The 18,138-nt window shown below is 40.8% G+C and overlaps 1 protein-coding gene across 3 annotated transcripts in view; it reads right to left on the bottom strand.

Annotated features, from left to right (window-relative positions):
• The window catches only part of ARHGAP5 (Rho GTPase activating protein 5), a 48,012-nt gene extending 31,262 nt beyond the window's left edge, over positions 1-16,750 (bottom strand). Inside the window, exons 1-3 of one of the 3 annotated variants that reach the window (XM_027726830.2) lie at positions 16,490-16,750; positions 9,194-9,303; positions 1,422-5,320 (exon numbers count right to left, since the gene is read on the bottom strand). In XM_027726830.2, coding sequence (XP_027582631.1) covers positions 1,422-5,144 — 3,723 coding nt within the window. In that variant the 5' untranslated portion in view covers positions 5,145-5,320; positions 9,194-9,303; positions 16,490-16,750. The remainder of the gene's footprint in view (positions 1-1,421; positions 5,321-9,193; positions 9,304-16,489) is intronic. The other 2 variants (XM_027726828.2, XM_027726829.2) reach the window with 2 other exon arrangements.
• Between the last annotated feature and the right edge of the window lie 1,388 nt (positions 16,751-18,138).

Raw genomic sequence — 18,138 nt, 5'->3', positions numbered from 1 at the left:
ATTGCGTTCCTTGTATTTTACTCGAACAGAGAATCCTACAGGTAGCACAACTTTCAACTTGATTACCTGTTTGACCACACTAGGAAAATGCAGCAGTCAGTAAAACCACTATGCAAAGTTTCCTTTTGATGCTCTTGTTTTAGAGTTCCAGGTTGAACTGAGAATTAAAAAGAAACCACTCCTTTCATTCACCAACCCTAAAACTCATTCCAACAGCAAGAACTGCAAACTGAAAGAACCAGTTCTACTCAAAAACTCACAAAGCAGTTTTTTTTCTTTTTAAAAAAAGAAAGTACCTAACTCAAATGGAAGGAAGCCTGCACACAGAATCATAGAATTGACTGGGTTGGAAAAGACCTCTGAGATCATCAAGTCCAATCCTTGCCTTGATCCAACACCGCCATGGTTACTAGACCACGGCACTAAGTGGCACATCCAGTCTCATCTTAAAAACCTCCAGGGACGGTGAATCCACTACGTCTCTGGGCAGCCCATTCCAATGCCTGATTACTCTCTCTGTAAAAACTTTTTTCCTAATATCCAACCTAAACCTTCCCTGGCACACCTTAAGACTGTGCCCTCTTGTCCTACTGCTGGTTGCCTGGGAGAAGAGACCAACCCCCACCCGGCTACAACCTCCTTTCAGGTAGTTGTAGAGAGTGATGAGGTCTCCCCTGAGCCTCCTCTTCTCCAGGCTAAATAGCCCCAACCCTCCCAGGCTTTTCTCATAGGACCTATGCTGGAGTCCCTTCACCAGCCTTGTTTCTCTTCTCTGGACCTGCTCCAGCATCTCAATATCCTTCCTGAACTGAGAGGCCCACAGTTGGACACAGTACTCCAGGTCCTTACCTGGTCCAGTTGACCACACTGTTCCTGATACAGGCCAGGATGCCATTGGCCTTCTTGGCCACCTGGGCACACTGCTGGCTCATGTTCAGCTTCCTGTCAATCCAAACTCCCAGGTCCCTTTCTGCCTGGCTGCTCTCCAGCCACTCTGTCCCCAGCCTGTAGCGCTGCAGGGGGTTGCTGTGGCCCAAGTGCAGAATCCGGCACTTGGCCTTGTTGAACCTCATCCTGTTGGAATCAGACCATCTCTCCAGCTTGTCCACGTCCCCCTGAAAAACCCTCCTGCCTTCCAGCAGATCAACGCGCCCCCCCCCCCAACTTCATGGCATCTGTAAATTTGCTAATGGTACATACAGAGGTTAAAATAACTGAAACTTATTGAACACCTGCTTAAGTAGACAAATCATTCTCTAAGGTTTGCTAGCTCCGAGCAACTTAACAGAAACTTGAGACAAAAATTAAACAATATTACATGAAAATTTTAAAGCACCAGTTTCAAAACAGAGTGCAACTCTTGCATATTTTGACTCTTCCCTTTTTACAATGCACCAGAAGTTATAAATAAACTGACTTACCTTCTTATCTTCTTTTACTTTGTGGGGTTTCTTTTTCATTTTTTTATCATCCAACTCTTGATCTGATGTAATAGCAGGGTTATCTATGCCACCCTTCCACGTTTCAACAGGTGAAAGAAGTGGGTCTTCCTCGCTTCCACGATGTCTTCCTTTTCTTTTAGTTTTAGAGGTGGTAAAAGCCTCATCATCACTTGCATCTGAATGTGTTCTTCTATAGTAAGACTTGGCTTTGCTGAAGAGAGTCTTAGACTTGTATTTGTATTTTGAAGGTCTTCTTTCCCCATGACCTTTGGATACTCTATCAGCAAACCCATTTTCTTCCTCACCTTGGGTATTCATAACAATTGAGTTTCGAACTTTAATAATACGATTCTGACTATCATCTGGAACCGCATAGATATCGTCTGCAAAGCCTTTATGTTTGTAAATAGTGTCAATAGGTTCAGCATAGTTGTCAGATTGGTCTATATCTTCTGGTGGTGCCGCAGGCACTCGAGAAGGTTGTTTCCTGGGGTTTTTGCCAATACCTGCCTCAATTGTTTTCAGGAGGTTAGGATCGAGTTTTTTCACATTTGTTCTTGGAACAAGTGGTTTCGGTTTTATCGGAGGAGGCACTTTATGGTTACGTTCATGGTCATGACAATTGATTGGTGTACTGTGAATAGGATATTCATTTCCTTCCAAATCCAGTCGGTACTTTGAACGATCACTAGGTGCTGGGAGTAGCCTTACATCATCACCAATTGGACTGTAAGGTGGTGGCCCTTCGGCATCATCCTCCGAATCTGGGTAATTATAATCAAGGGAACCTCCTCTTGGAGATCTTGGAAAAACATCTTCACTTGTATGCGTTGATTCCCTTGTGCTGTCTGACATGTAAGAACTTTCAATCATGTTTTTCTTCTCTAATACATCACTGAAGAACAACGTGAAAACCTCGGTTTGACGATGATATTGAGATAATGAATATAAAGCTGTAAATTTAGCAGTAATTTCTGTTGCTATGTGTTCTCCTTCAGTCATGAGTTCCTTGATTGCTTCATTCTCAAAGAAGTCTGCCTGGCTATCAGTAACGGCCACCAACTGGACAGGAATCGTATCCTGAACTTCAGAAAGAAATGCCCGAAGCATTCCCATAGATGCCTTCCGCTTCGCAGAATAGACCAGTATATACCCATGAACAAGTTCATCTTTCCTTACACCAATTGAAGAATGATATGATAATATAGTTATCTGTATTCGACGCCTCTTTTCACCTATTATTTTATCAAGCATCAAAGAATTGTTCTGGCCAGCCTGAGCAGCACTACAGGAGTGCGAGTCAAGGAAAGGTGAAAGAATAAGATCCACACTGAACGGATCACCACACATGGCACACATGACAATCCTTAGGTCAGCTTCTGACAGATCTTTAATGGTGGGAACTGGACTTACAACATCAAAATTGTGTTTAACTGCTTCCAGTACTCCCCTCAGAGCTTGTTTTATTTGGGTCTCATTAAATTTGCGTGGATATGTACCAGCAGGCACATCTACAAAAGGACACTGTAACTTGTTTGCCAATTGCTGTCCCTGATGTCTCAGAATAGGCAGATTCTTGCTAACGCTGTCCCTCTGGTTAGCCAATATTAACGTAAACGAAAGATTAGCCATATACTTGTCTCTCCTTATCTGAGATGCTTCAGCCCTTATTTTTGCAATGCACTCCCCAATAAAATTCAGTGATTCAATAGAGTTAAACACGCAGAAACAACCATGTGGTTTGAAGGCTGAGGTCCACAACTGAGTCAGCAGGTATGGGGATTTGGCATCAACTGGCCTAAGATCCAGTTCATATATTTTTCCATCTAATGCATATTCATCATCAGTGGATTGTGTCCGAATTTCATTTGCCAATTCTTGTGCAAGGCCATCTTTGCCCAAAATGAAAAGATTGACTTTATCAATGTTGGCACTATCATGGTATAAATTTGAGCGGCCATGGTCTAGTTGCAGAAGACTGTTGGCAAGTAACTCCTCAACTTTTATGTCTGTGCAATTTTGGCCACTGAGACAAGTTTCTTTAGTTGGGTGATAAACAAATCCTATGTGTTTGAGCAGAAGAGATTCTCTATCAGGTGCAAGTTTCTGTAAAGCTTTGTATCTAGGTTCTTCACTCAGAACTGCATGAATTTCACTCATTTTATCTGTACTTGGTGTTGCATTAAGATCCAGGTCATAAAACAGCTCTGAATGTTCAAAAAGCATTTCCTGAAACTCCTCTTTGGCTTTTTCAACAATCTCCCTTTGATGCCTACCATACACTTCCTTACTGTCTGCATCAGTGATGTACTTGAATGCTTCGTCCTCCACCACAAAACATATAACTTCTTCCCATGGCTGTCCAGGTGAAATGAATTGGATTTTCTCAAGAGTTTTTTTGAATTTCTCCTTCATTTCAACTCTCCTTTTTTCTGATATAAGATGCTGCACATGGTTTTGATAAACTTTTTCTGCCTCTAGGGTAGTGAGAAGGTCAAAGGGAATCCTTCTGTCATTCACTTTATCTATATGGTCAGTTTCATCCCAGGGCGTTTTTTCAAGCACTACGAAACAGGACTGGAAGTCAGGCCTTTTCTCCATTACCTTCAAGGCTTCCGACCAGCTCAAGAGTTCAATTTCGTCAAGATTTGATAGAAGAGTATTAAGAGCTCTTGGCAATGCATTAATGTATTCCTCTTTTCTTTTTCTAATATGTTCCTGTTTAAGCTGCTCTATGTGTTTTGAAAATGTATTTTTGGCCTTTTTAGTTCCTTCCAAATTTATGTACTCTTCATAATCAGGGTGATTTTTCAGTTTGTTACTAACAGTTTTCCAAGTTGCATGATAGTCTCTCACAGTTTGGACAAGTTTTTCAAACTTATCTGTTGCTGTAACAACTAGCTGTCTTTGAGTTTTATAGGCATCCAGATAGGGGATTATTTTAGGCTTACCACGAGTTTTATCCATCATTTGTACCAGTGCAGTAAAACATGTTTCAACATTGACATTAAATCTTGCTGATGTTTCCACTACCACGAGGTTCTTCTTATTTGAAGCAAAGGCCTGAACCTCTCGCAGATAATGATCCACACATTCATCACACTTTGTTGCTGCTATTATTATGGGTTTTTTAGATTTTGAGAGTTGGATATAGAGGTTATTCACAAATTTCAGTTGATCATCAAACTTCCTATTGCATCCTTGGCTTACATCAATGCACAATAAAAATCCATCTATGCTTAATTTCCCTTCAGGCATTTGTTTTTGCTCAAAGTCTTGCTCCAAGCCTAGCTGATCTGTGCAAATGTACATTAGTTTTTCTGCGGACTGCAGTTTGGAGGCAGCTGCACGTTTTATGTACGGTTGTAAGTTTGTACTCCGATGAGGCAAGAAAGTCTGATCATCAATGAACTCAGTCTGTTCAATTACGTGAATTCTGCACTCAATTCCATCCTCGCCGCTTTGTGTTACGTCACCCCAGTACAAAAAGTGATCATTGTTAACAACTCTTCCTCCAAAGTCAATTGTGCTAAGCACAGAGGTATGCTCAGGATAATATTCATCTGCTTTCGAACGAACGAATCTATTGCACAAACATGACTTTCCAACTCCACAATTACCTTTATCCTTTTCAGTTCCAGACAGTCCAACAACGCTAACAGCATAAGATGGAGGGCGTGGCTCTTTGTTTTTTGCCATCATAACTTTCCTCTCATCCTTTTGCAATTATCAAGGTAACTGTATGTGGTTTTCATTCTGGAAAAGGTCCTACAAATTTAAATTGTATATCCAGGGTTCCAGAAAGAGCTTTCAGTTGTTCCTGCTTCAGCTTGTCATTGAGAGAACCTCAGATAATCAGGATGAGGGTGATCATCTTCCTAAAAAATACAAAGAGAAAAAAAAAACTTCAAGATTGCAGGTATTTCTTTGGTATATTCATGAGAGATAAGAGATTTTAAGAAGCACTTTTGCTTGCTTACCCTGATTTTCTATGTATATGAAAGCTCTACAACTACTTTAAATGAGATCTTAAATTTGTAATTCATTCATGGTAAAGGTATATATACTACAAATTTAAAAATAAACAGGTTTTAAGCACAGTTTAGTAACAGCTCATCAGCTATTTGATAGGTAATCAGCATACTTCTAAAATAAGAAAACCCACACCCAAACCCCCAAATTACTGTTTTCCTTCCTAGTTTATGAATAGTAGGCACTAAAAAGCATTTCCAACTACAATAAATACAACATAACAATTCTAAACCCAACCAAATATTCACATACTTCAATTTACACTCATGCTTTCACCACATATCATGCTTATTTGCATGAATAACACTACTTTTATGTGCATTTGTAGGCCTGGGCTTAGGTTGCAGTAAAGAAAATTTCAAAATAAGAAGTTGTAAAAGCAGACAGTTGTCCACATAGCTCAACTGCTACATATTTGCAGAAGTAAACTACTTTATTTGCATACTAATAATAAATTGCTTTTAAGAAGTTTCTAACCTGAATTCTACAGAAAAACACAAATAGCATACAAATACTAAAAATAAGACTTAGGTATGAGATTTTAAGACTACAGTGTAGTGGCATTCCTTCTGTCTCTACAGAAAAAAAACAAAACTGGAAACAAAAACTACTACATCTACATTCAGACTTCCACAGAATTATTACAAGATTCCAGTGGCTTTATTGAAGCTGTCATTAAGTGTAACAATTACCATTAACTCTCAGTTATTAATTAGAAAACTCTGCTTGCATGCATACTGCAAATGGAAAAATATTTACTGTTTTAGAAACAATTACATTATGAGGAAACACAAAAAAATTGAATGGCCGAATGACTGGGCCCGCCAGCTTGTGTCAGTGGCATGAAATCTAGTTGGAGACCAGTAACTAGCGAGGTACTAGGGTTAGTACTGGGTCCAATATTGTTCAAAATCTTCATTAATGACTTGGACGATGGAGGAGAATGTACCCTCAGCAAGTTCATTGATGACAAAATTGGAGGAGTGGCTGATACAGTCCCTGCACCCAGGGAGGAATAACCCCAGGTACCAATATATGCTGAGAGCCACCTGGCTGGAAAGCAGTTGTACAGAACAGGACCTGGGGATTTCGGCAGACACAAACACGAGCCAGCAATGTGCACTTGTGGCAAACAAGGCTAATAGTACCCTGGGCAGCATTAGCCAAAGGACTGTCAGCAGATCAAGGTAGGGAACCTTCCCATCTTCGCAACACTGTAGCCGCTGACGCACTGTGTTCAGTTCTACACCACAAGAGAGATACAGAGCTATTGGAGAAAGTGACCCCTTGCTGCACTAACCTGATTAAAGCACTACAGCATCTCTCACTTAAGGAAAGGCTGGGAGAGCTCGGACTCTTTAGCCCGGCAAGGAGAAGACTCAGGGGAGATCTCTTCAATGTGTACAAATATTTGGAGGAAAGGTGCAAAGAAGGCAGAGCCAGACTCTTTTCAGTGGTGCTCAATAACAGGACAGGAGAGGGTACAGACTAAAATACATAAGGTGCCATATGAACATCAGGAAACACTTTTTCCATTACAAGGGTGACTGAGCACTGGTCTGATTTGTCCAGAAAGGTTGTAAAGGATCCTGCATTAGAGATATTCAAAAGTCATGTAGATGTAGGCCTGGGCAACCTGCCCTAGGTGACTCTGCTTGAGCAGGAAGGCTGGACATCCAGAGGTCTCTTCCAACCTACACTGTTCTATATTCTGTGAAAATACTTCGATAAGAATATTCTTCCCATTTTCTTGGTAAAAAGACAGCTATCACACGGCACTATAAATGAAAGGTACATTCTCCTGTACTTAATATACCTACTTTAACATTTGTAGAGTAGCAACACAACGTACGTAAACGAATCTTTAAACAGTCCTTTTAAGAAGAACAGCATAACAAGCATCAATATGGAAATTTTAGTCTCAGTATCTCAGCTTTGTTATACACTTTGTCATTCTTAGCAACAATTTGTTAAGAAGGGTATTGTATCTTCCTTTAGTTTAAAATGTGTAGAATCTGTTATCCAAACAGCTCTCAAAATCTGCTTTAATACCTGTAAAACTAATTCACAAGTGCTAAAACACATCTGAGTTTGAAGACACGCAGCAGTAGAAGTATCTATATCACTAAAAATTGTAAGAGAAGATAAAAATATTGAAACCTTTAGTATCTTGTGTATAGAAACAACCCCCAGCCAACAGAGCTTTCCAACTTACTAACACCTAGAAATGGAAAACCAATGTTCTGACCAGAAACATAGTATATATGTAACTACATTTGTACTGAAATTAATAAACCAAACTATAAAATAAAAACCACACACATAAAAACAGCTTTTAGTTATAAAAATCAGTCAAGGAAAGTACCTTTTTTAGAAAAAACAGGTATCCATTTCACTATAAAATGCAAAGGAAAAATCCAATTTTTATACTTGAGACTGCAAGAACTGAAACTTTTATGCTGTAGAGTTATTTTTTGTTTAAATCAGATTATTTAAAGACATTCAGAAAAGAGAACGTTCCACTGTTTCCACTGTGTTTACTATACTCAAACTACAGAATTTAGAAGTAACAGAAAATGGCTCTGGGAATAAAAATACTTAGCAAAAGTAACATCCTTTACAAGCCACTATTTATATTACTACAAATAAACCCACTGTTTTCTTTCTAAAGCAAAGCTTATCATAGCAGTATCATTCACACTGTTAGAACGAAAAGTTTATTCAGCACTTTCACCATAAAATGTTTTCTGTTTGCCACAGCACAATACGGATGTGATGTGGACTAAACACAAAAATCTTCATCCATAGGATTATTATATTTCATCAGGAAGACACTGTCGATTTGCAATTAGTGTATAAGAAACAATCAATATTTTCATATACTCTACATCCTCATGTAGCAAAAGTTGTTCCTCCTCCATCTATAAAATGTCTTGTTAAATCAATATATTTTTAAGTGAGTAAGTACAAAGAGTAAGGTGAAATGGGACACTGACAAAGGGAAAACAAACACATCAGTCTCTCGTAAAGTTTCTGACATGGAAGATTTTCATCATAGTGGGAGCTGAATCACTGAAAATATTTAAAACCACTGTGGTTTTCTATTTTTTTAATAAAGTTTCTACTTTGCCCTGATTGTACAAAGTAAAGTCACAAAATGAAATATACGTTAATTAAGTAATAAAACCGGTAAAAATCTGACATTATAATGGCTTTGCATTTAATATGTAATCATCATTAAATTGCTCCCCAAATGGAAGACTTTCCATTTCACTATACCACTAATGCAAAGGTATTTTATGGTTTTGTACAGTTTTAAAGTATACACACTGGAAATTCATGGTAAGTTAGTTCCATTATCTTACTTCAATCTGCCTAATTCAATTATAACAAATTGTAAACACTACGATTCATTACTTCACCTCCCCCTCTCCATCTTTGTTACAGATTCAAAGGAGGGGTTGTTTGATTTCCCCAAGTAATTTCAACCTTAGACTTGAAAATAATATCTCTCATGAAAATTCTGAAGAACTCAGAAGATACAAAGTGTATGACATCACTGCAGGAAGAATCTCTGACCATCTACAGATGAACTGTAGGACCTTGTCTCTACAGACTTCTATATTTCCAAATGCAGTTATAAAGAAAATAAGGTGTAGGATCTTGTACTTATTCACCCACCTGCCCCCTTAAACACAACGCCTAAAGCCCAAACTTACCCTTAGGAAAAAAAGGTGCAAAGCAAGATGGTTATTATCCTGCTGTGATCTTCCTGCAGTGATGTCACACATTTAAACAGTGCCCTTCAGTAAGTCCTTCCCTGAGGGATCTGAAAACAAAAAGTAAGCATCATTAAAAGTTTCAATTTTACGAAAGCAGAAGCAGCAATCAGAGAGGGTACATTTCACCTATGCGTGAGGATCATTTTCCTCATTTTAAAGCCATAAACAAAACTGAAGAGCTCAAGCTGGTCTTCCTCTAGGTTTAGAGGGTTTAAATCCTGCAAGTACAGCTAATAGTACTCGAGACAGAGAGGGGACAGTTCTTAAGCAACTGAGATTTAAAGTTCAACTTGGTATTTTAACAATATCTAAGTTGCAGAAGCCTCTTCTGAAAAAAATTAATATAGTTTCTCAGATAACAGACAAAATGTGAGATATAAAAATCACTAATCACTTGCAGAATTTGGAATTCTAAACTATCTAGAACATAGTTTTCTAAGATGAAGTTGGCACAGGCAGTAAGTACAAAATAAATGAAATTAATCTAAGTCTGATTACATGTACATATATTTTACTACTAGAAAAAAGCACTATCTACGTCAAAACTCTTTTACCTGTACTACAGGATTTCTACATTAAAAGGCCTCATAAACTGTGACAAATTAGAAATTTAAAGTATAATCATATTCAAAGATTTTGAATTCTCAACTCGGGTACAAATTATTAGTATAACTTTGTTAATTGTTGATTTTACTGCAGGGATGGTACTATGAAGAAACCAAAAACGGAACCCTCTTCCATTGTTCTTCCCTTTGCATACACAAAAAGCCTAGACTTCGCCAGGCCAGTGATGCACACATTATGATGCAGAAAAGGACAAGAACTTGGGGCACTTGCAGCGGATCTTTACGTAAGCCATTTTCAGCTAAGCAAAGGTATCATTTTTAAGCAAGATGCAGCACCATGCTATCTATGTGCTAAACATTACATCAAAATGGTACAGGAGAGTTTTTTCTTGTTTTGCCGTTTACAATTATATTATTAGAAATTCCACCTTGCTGTGGAATAATATAACCAGCTGAAAAAGTCTAAGCTTTAGTAAATTCTCTTTTGGACAAAAAAGGTTTGGCAATACTAATAAACAATATACCTATACCACCATAATGCTGCAACTAACAGCAAAATAGTAACTCATCTTGTGGTATCAAACAACACTAAAATCAATAGGCACAGGTCATCAGTCCTGCATTAAGCCTAGCCAAGCTCCAGTGCTAAATTCTATCACTGGAAAGAGAAGACAGGAGGTAAGTGCTGCTCCCTGCCCTTACCTCCTAGCTGTGACACTCCTTTATCTCCACAGCTAGAGGAGCAGAGCAGACAGCTGCTCACAAGGAAACAGACTATGGGACTCTGAAGAACCCAGTATGTGGAAGAGCAGACAGAGGGAGAGAAATGCATCTGTGGCTTGGGGGATGCTGCCTAGAGAAAGATCAAAGACAGGCCTCCACAAAATCAGTCAGAAGCATTAAAAGGTCAGAGAAAGTCCTATTTTTCAAATAGTGTTTCTCGAAGTCTTCTGAGCTGAATTCTAAACATTGAAATAGAATGCCATATTAATAGCAAGTAATAAATACTGGAACAATTAATCACCTATCATTATTTAGTAATTGTGGCTGCACAGGAACTTGTAGATGGGCCCATAGTCAAGAAAAACACCTACAGATAAACACTCTGAATATTTCTCAACACCTTCCAAATTTGCTTTTTGAATCTAAAAATGTTTTAGACCTAACATGGCTGAAGTCAATGTGTTGTCTGAAAGAGTCTACAGAATTGATTATGACCATCAACTATTTAAGCAACTGCCAACTGGGAAAATAAAGAGTGTTTTCTCCGAGTCCTTTACTCACTCTGTAGTGTTGTCTAGACACAAAAGTTCATGGATCAGTATTTTCCAGGGTTAGTTTTAATTACCACAGTCTTGCCATAGAGTTTGTAAATTACCTGGTCAAGTAAAGAAAGGCACACATGAATAAAAGGGCCATCACAGCCTAGTCTGCTTTGCAAGGTACAAAAATACACCAACGGAAAGTTACTGCGACCTCTGCAGCAGTTCACAAAGTAAATTCAAACACAACAGGTATCACTGAAATGGTTTGGAGGTTGAGTCTGAAAGCACTGTGCATTCATAATATCAAGGACCATGACTCCAAGTTTTTACACCAAGTCATTCCTCACTTCTTACTTTCTGAGAATCAAAACTTGGCATTGGAAAATATTTAGTACAGTACCCAAATTCCCTATCGGCCCATCAGTAACTACAGCTCTATCCAAAACATAACAGAATAACAATTAAACTGTTTTCCCTTCGACAACCAGTCAAAAAAAAAATATATTGATAAACCTTAATGTAATGTTGTCATTTCTCATTCAGTATTTACTAAGAGTTATCTTTTTCACTCAAACAAGCATAAGAAATCTTCCCTTCAAATGAAAATCCTTTGTAGAAATGAAACCAGATAGAGAGTATACCAATGTCACCCTATCAACAATTTCAAATCATAGAAGTCTGCTGAGGTCCTAACCACTTAATGTGTCCCTTGCTCTTTAGTCACATGCCAATACTCTTGCCTTCACAAGTGCTGGTAACCATAATTAAGTAACAGTACTTGAAATCTTATTTACAAATAAAGGTAAATGCAACACTCTCTGGTAAAATTAGCTAAGGATCAGCCAAAACGAGGAAAAAAATTATCCAGATTGCTTATCAGAAAGTAAGCTCAATAAAGCAACAAGACAGTAAAGGACAATATCTTGAAATGCCTTCAGTAGTGATACTGTGACTGAAAAGGAATACAATTTAAGTGGTATTAAGTGGATTAATCAGGCTAGGTAAATGAAGGATGAGAATGGATTACTCCAACCACTGTTGATTTCAGATGTGGTTAGTATGATAACAACTACTATCCCTAAGGGAGTTCTGTAGCCTAGATAATTCTTTGCATACAAAAGCAAAGTAATCAATTTATTAAAAAAAAGAGGAAAAAAAAACCCAACTGTCCAACTTCATATTATAAAGCAAAACAGGGAAATTGTGTTTAAAAAAAGAAGTTCAAAGCTCCTAGTTCCTACTAAGTTCACTAAATGTCTTCTATCAACAGCAATACACTGAAGACCACCAGTGTATTACCTAAAATTAAATCAGGGCCTAAACATTATTTCTAAAATCAAAACAAAATATGAATCTCGCAAGCCAGTGGCATCTATTATCATTGTTGCCCTCCACAAAAAAAACAAACAAAAAAAAACCAACAAAAAACTCAAATAAAAAAAAAACAAACACCACCCCACACAAACAAAAACAAGAAAAACACCAATCTACATAAGTGAGATCAGGGTACAATAAACAGGTAAACTGAAAAGGTTCAAATTACCAGCACTGCAGTATTCTGAATTCAGGCCTCTCAAGTTACTTATCTTCAGATTTCTGAATATCTGAAAGCACTCAATATAGGTTCAAAGCCTGTATTTTAACAGGAAAGGAAACAGTGCAAGTTTACAGGAAAAATAAACTCTTAATTCCTTTTGCAAAGGATAAGCTCTTACCAAAGATATGCATAGTGCTCAGAGAAGTTTCTCACGGCAAGACTACCTGATCAGGTGTATTTACAGAGTTACTCAGGAAGAACACAAAAGAACTAATGGAGTAATTTTACAAAGCCAATTCATCAAAGAAGTTCTAGAAGAAAGAAGAAGAAGCAATGAGAAAGGAGGGATCCATGGAAGGACAGAAAAGGGGCTAAAATGCTTTTTCTGGGGGAAAAAAAAAAAATGAAAATTTACATCATGGTAACAGCAACTTCAACTAATTTCACTGATCCACATATCTGGATCATTTCACATTATTTGCTTCATGAGTAACTGCAGTATAGAAGCCAGGACTCAACATCATGGAGTTCTGAGACTTAATTCAAACAGTAGTTTGCTGTTTGACCTTGTACAAGCCATATGTGTCATTTCTACCTGCGTAAAATGACAAGTTATCCACTTTTTAAAATTATGAAATGAGCAAGGGAAAAGGTATATGTAAGCAGCAAATAATACTCTGCATGATAATTAGTCAACTTAAATAAATTAATGCCAAAATACAACAATATACACATTTCCAAAAAATTGTGCATGTGGGTATTGGTTTTGCTTTTTAAAGTGAACATTCTTCTGTCATGTTTGTATGTCAACTGATGAAGAGTTGCAAAACTGCGTGGGAATTCTAACTCAAAAAAACAACTCTTATTTACCACAAAATGTAGTGTGCAGAACCAGCCACAGATTAATTATTTTGGTTTCCAATAGGTGTTAAGTGACTAGAAAAACACAGTTAGCATGCAAATTCGAAGTAACTTCATGATGATTGTTTCAGATTTTCCTAGGAGGAATTTTCAACTTGCTTTTCTTTAAATATTTCACTGAAACTGCAAATATAAGTGATGAGGGGGTCCAAATAATAATCTGTAAAATGTAACAGTCTTCCAGCTCACTTACGTTGACCGCTAGGCTAAAAATTCTCAGAGTAAAAAAGAAAAAACAACAAATAAATGAAGTGATTAAGGAGTGATTACGAGCTGTGTGTGCCCATTAGGAAAGAAATAACACAGATACGGGGAGGGGGGATGCTGGCATTCCTAGGACACAATTCCCAGTGTAGCTGGGACCTCTCGAAAGGAAGCCGTCACTCGGAGCCCCGAGTCGCGGAGCCCTGGCAGAGGAGGCAGCGCGGGCCGGGCCCGGGAGCGCCGCGCGGACAAAGCCCCCTAGCGGCGCGAGCCCGCGGCAGGCCCCTCTGGACAGCATTCCTTCCTTATCACCGAGCAGGAATGCACCACCGGCTTCACTCGCACAGCTACGTCATGGCCAGAAATGTGCCTGTTTTCAGCCTGCTCACCGACGTCACCGTGCCAGCAGAACTTAGCGACGGATATTTGGCTTCACAAACTTCCATTCTCTCAGGGAAGGTCAGAGGGTGTCACCCCCAAAGAATGCCTGATGCATGGAATCCTAGGAACACACCATGTAGTAGTCTACTAAACGTAGGGGAGTATTCTGAAGTTTTATACAAAATATTCCTGAAGGATGCCAGTACATGGGATTTATCTTGTGTCAAGAAAGTACTTTTGGAAGCCTTAAGATATCATCAACATCCTTTTAATATCTTTATTAAACAGAATGGAATTATTTTTGTGCCATCTACTCAAATAACAAGTCTCAACAGGGAAAGTTACACAGAACAATCTATTATTATGATCAGTGCTTTTCTTTTCTACAAAGTCTGCACATGGAAAAAACACCTACGGCTTTAGGAAAGCATATTTTATCTTTAGCTTGAAAAACATGTGCAGCATTTGATTCTGTTAGTGCTAAATATAGCATTTTAAAAGAATTAAGTCTGAGCCTAAAGTATTTAATTGGATTGTGTTACACATGCAACACCTTAGCTAAAGTAAAGTCCAATACCAGGGAGTGGTAGGCATCTGGCTGCAATTATTTACCATTTTACAACAATGGCAGTTGCTTTAGATAGGGATACTTTTTTTAAAAAAAAAAAAAAAAAGAGAAAAAAAAAGCATGCTACTTCAGTTCTGTATGTTACCAGCTTAAAAGCAACTTATACTAAAATAAGCTAGTGATAATGTAACAAATGCTTAAACAATTTTGATACTTTAACACTACAGACTTTTTTTAAAAACTACCATATTTGCATCATACTTCCTAAGCTCTAGCAACACTGAGTTTTAGTAGAGTACCATAGAATTTTAAGAATTTTAATACTTCTTAAAAATAATTTTCAAAGCAGCACAAAAATGAAAATAAACCCTCATAAAAATGTACCTGGATGAATATTTGTAATGATCCTTGCTTTAGATATGTACTATAAATAAGTATGGGTTTTATTAGAAGGCAGTTAACTCTGGTCAATGATATCACTGCTGAAAACGACTGTCATGCTAAAGAACCTTCAGAAGGTAAGACAGCACAGCTGAAAAAAAAAAAGCACCTATTAACTCTTCATTCATTTATAGAATAAGTATACAGGCATCAGTGCTGCAACTGGCTTCAATGTACAGGTTTAAAATGGACGTCCAATTGACCAGCAAATGCTGTTCTCTCTTTACTGCTTTTACTCTGCAGTGTAGAGTTTTCAAATTTCTGTCAAGAATCTTTATTAAGAAAAAAAATCCTCCAGTTATCTGCATGACAGTAAAGAATACACACATACCCCCACAGGCCTATTTTGGTCTAGATTAAAAACGTTTCCCTCCTACTTATTAAGGAAATATTCCATGCTGATATGAAAAGCAATACAGGAGGGCAAAAGAGGGGGGTACATAGGGGTGGGGTGTATTATGGGGAGAAGGTGACAAGTATGTCTTCCTTTTATAACTATATAGTCCTGCTTCTATTTCTAATTAAAACAGTGGTTTATATTCCTTATGTCCTATATTTACAACACCACGGCACTATATCTGTATGTCTCTGGTGATTCCCTTGGGTGGAGAGAGTCTAAAGGTTATGCTGGTTTAAGGGATTCAAAATGCTTGCAAGCTGCACCACTGCAACTGACTACCCTATTCCAAAGCCTTAAAATCCACCTGGTGGAAAAACAGAAATGCACACATCATTAGGAGAGTGAAGTTTTGTGAAATTTAATATCGAGCAATATTTGAAGGTGAAAGGAAGGAGGAGACGAATGGACAAGTGTTCAAATTTAGTAGAGGAGGGAAAGAACAGAAAAGGTGCGAATGACCAGGGAATAATGAGAATGAAAAGAAGTACAGAGAAAGGAAAAAAGGGGGGGGGGAGGTAGTGAGAATGGAAGAAAGGAGGAAGCTGAACGAGTAGGGAGAAGAAGGGAATGAGGAAGGAAGGAGAGAGGAGCAGGGAAGCTCCCCTTCCTGCCTTCCTCCCTCCCTGGAGAGCCGTGACCAGCTGGCAGCCTCGTACAGCAGGCTCAGACCCTCCCATTGCTCAGGCCTTCATCACCTGTCTGGGACCAGGCGCTCCGCTCCCTGCCCCTCCTGCCTCCCCTGCGGGCCGGCGGTGCCGGGGGGGCTGTGCGGGGGCGCGGGGCCGGTCCCGCTCCGCACGCGGCCCCAGCCCCGCGCTGGGCAGGCAGCGCCCGCCGCGGCTCGGGGGCTGCGGCCGCTCCTCCCCCCGCTCCCCTCCGCCTGCCGGCCCGGCCGCCCCGCTCCGGGCCGGGCCGGGCCGGCTCCCACGGGACCGCATTCCTGCCCTCACCTCGCGCCGTCGGGATCCGGCTCCTCGGCGGCGGCGGGAGCGGCAGCATTCCCGGGACGCTCTCTCCACGCCGGCGCCCCCGGCGGCTTCTCCTCCCCGCGGGGCTCTCTCCGCTCTCCGGCCCGCAGCTCCCGAGCGCTCCCGGCCGCCGCAGCCCCGTCCCGTCTCTCCGCTGCCTCCCCGGCGCTCTCGGCTCAGTAATGGCGGCCGCCGAGCCTCCCCGGCTCTCGCTTCGCTGACGGAGTCTCTCTCTCCCCCTAACTTTACCTCAGCAGCTTCCCTCCCCTCCCCCCTCCCTCCCGCCGCCGCGGCTCAGCGCGCGCCCGCCCGGCCAGCTGCGCGTGCGCGGGGAAGCGCCTCTTCCTGCTGCCGCTGGATTCCCTGGGAAGCCTGGGAGAGCGCGCGCGGCCAGTCGCCAGCTGCGCGCGCACGCGCGCCGCCCCGCCCCCCTTCCCTGCCCGGCCCGGGCGGGCGCGCGCGGCTGGGGTACCCCGCTCGTGCCCAGGTGGCCGCGCGGGTAGCGCAGGCAGCCGGTAGCTGAAGGGCCGGGGGTTCGAGTCCCGCCTGGGACAGCGGCGCAGGCCGGGGTGCCGCCGTGCCCCAGCGCGAGCGGCGCGCAGGCGGCCACGGGCCTGATCCCGGGCCATCGGCCCGCCGAAGGGACGGAGACCCCCGGGGCGCCGCCTCAGCTTACACCCAGCAGCGCTGCCTCTAAAGGAGGAAAATGGCGGTGGACTGCGATGGAATTAAAAGATGCAAAAATGTTGCCTCGGTCAGGCCTGTCTTCCCTCCTCTCTTGCCAGCGCTCGTAACTAGTCCCAACGTTTCCCAGGTTTAGCCAGTGTAACACAGCAATCGTCTGGCAATCCTTGAAAAGACGGCTGGCAGTGGGGCCTGCTCTGTGGGCTGCAGATGTGAGCCCGCTTGTTGTAGGACATCCCTCGCAGGGGTACCAGCCACGGGTAGCTCAGAGTCGGGTTAAGCAACCAAAGGCAGCACAAGCTTTCGGCATAGTCCATACATGCAGGAGTGGTGGTCCTTGCATAGTCCTTGCATGCACGTGGTTTGCACGTGGTGCAGGAGGTGAAACCCCTCTTCCATCCTCAGAACCCTCCAGGGTTGTACATAAGGCCTGTTACACACTTAGGTAGTGATGGGATTGTGAAGCTTTGCGCTCCTGCCTCTGGAGCTGGGTTTCCCCCCAGGCAGTGGCAGGTGAGGTATGGACACAGCAAAAAAAATAGTAAATAGGTGCTAATCTACTCTATCCACCACGGGGGGCGGTATCCGTGGGCATCATGCACATACAACATATTTCTGTGCATGCAGAAATGCGTATTCTATGCATCATTTATTACTAAAGATCGCTTATATGTATGCATACAAAGGAATAAATTAATATTTTACTAGCAATCTTATTGCTGGCACAGTCCAAGTTTTGAGTTGTCATAATATTTATTAACAATATGGTTGCTTCTGTACAATTTTACATATTGCATGCACATCTTAAACTTTCATATCTGAAAATTAGGAAATTAAAATATTTACAAAATCAGATCCTTTCTAAAGACACATTACCTGCAAACTAGAATTTTTGAGAAAATTCTAACTAGCTAAACCTTTTCATGTTAAATTTGAGTGGACAGCCT

Source organism: Pipra filicauda, unplaced genomic scaffold (genome assembly GCF_003945595.2).
Source record: "Pipra filicauda isolate LSUMZ 115617 unplaced genomic scaffold, ASM394559v2 scaffold11_size5308982_pilon, whole genome shotgun sequence".
NCBI classification, from domain to species: Eukaryota; Metazoa; Chordata; class Aves; order Passeriformes; family Pipridae; genus Pipra; species Pipra filicauda.
This window is presented reverse-complemented; position numbering and strand designations above follow the sequence as displayed.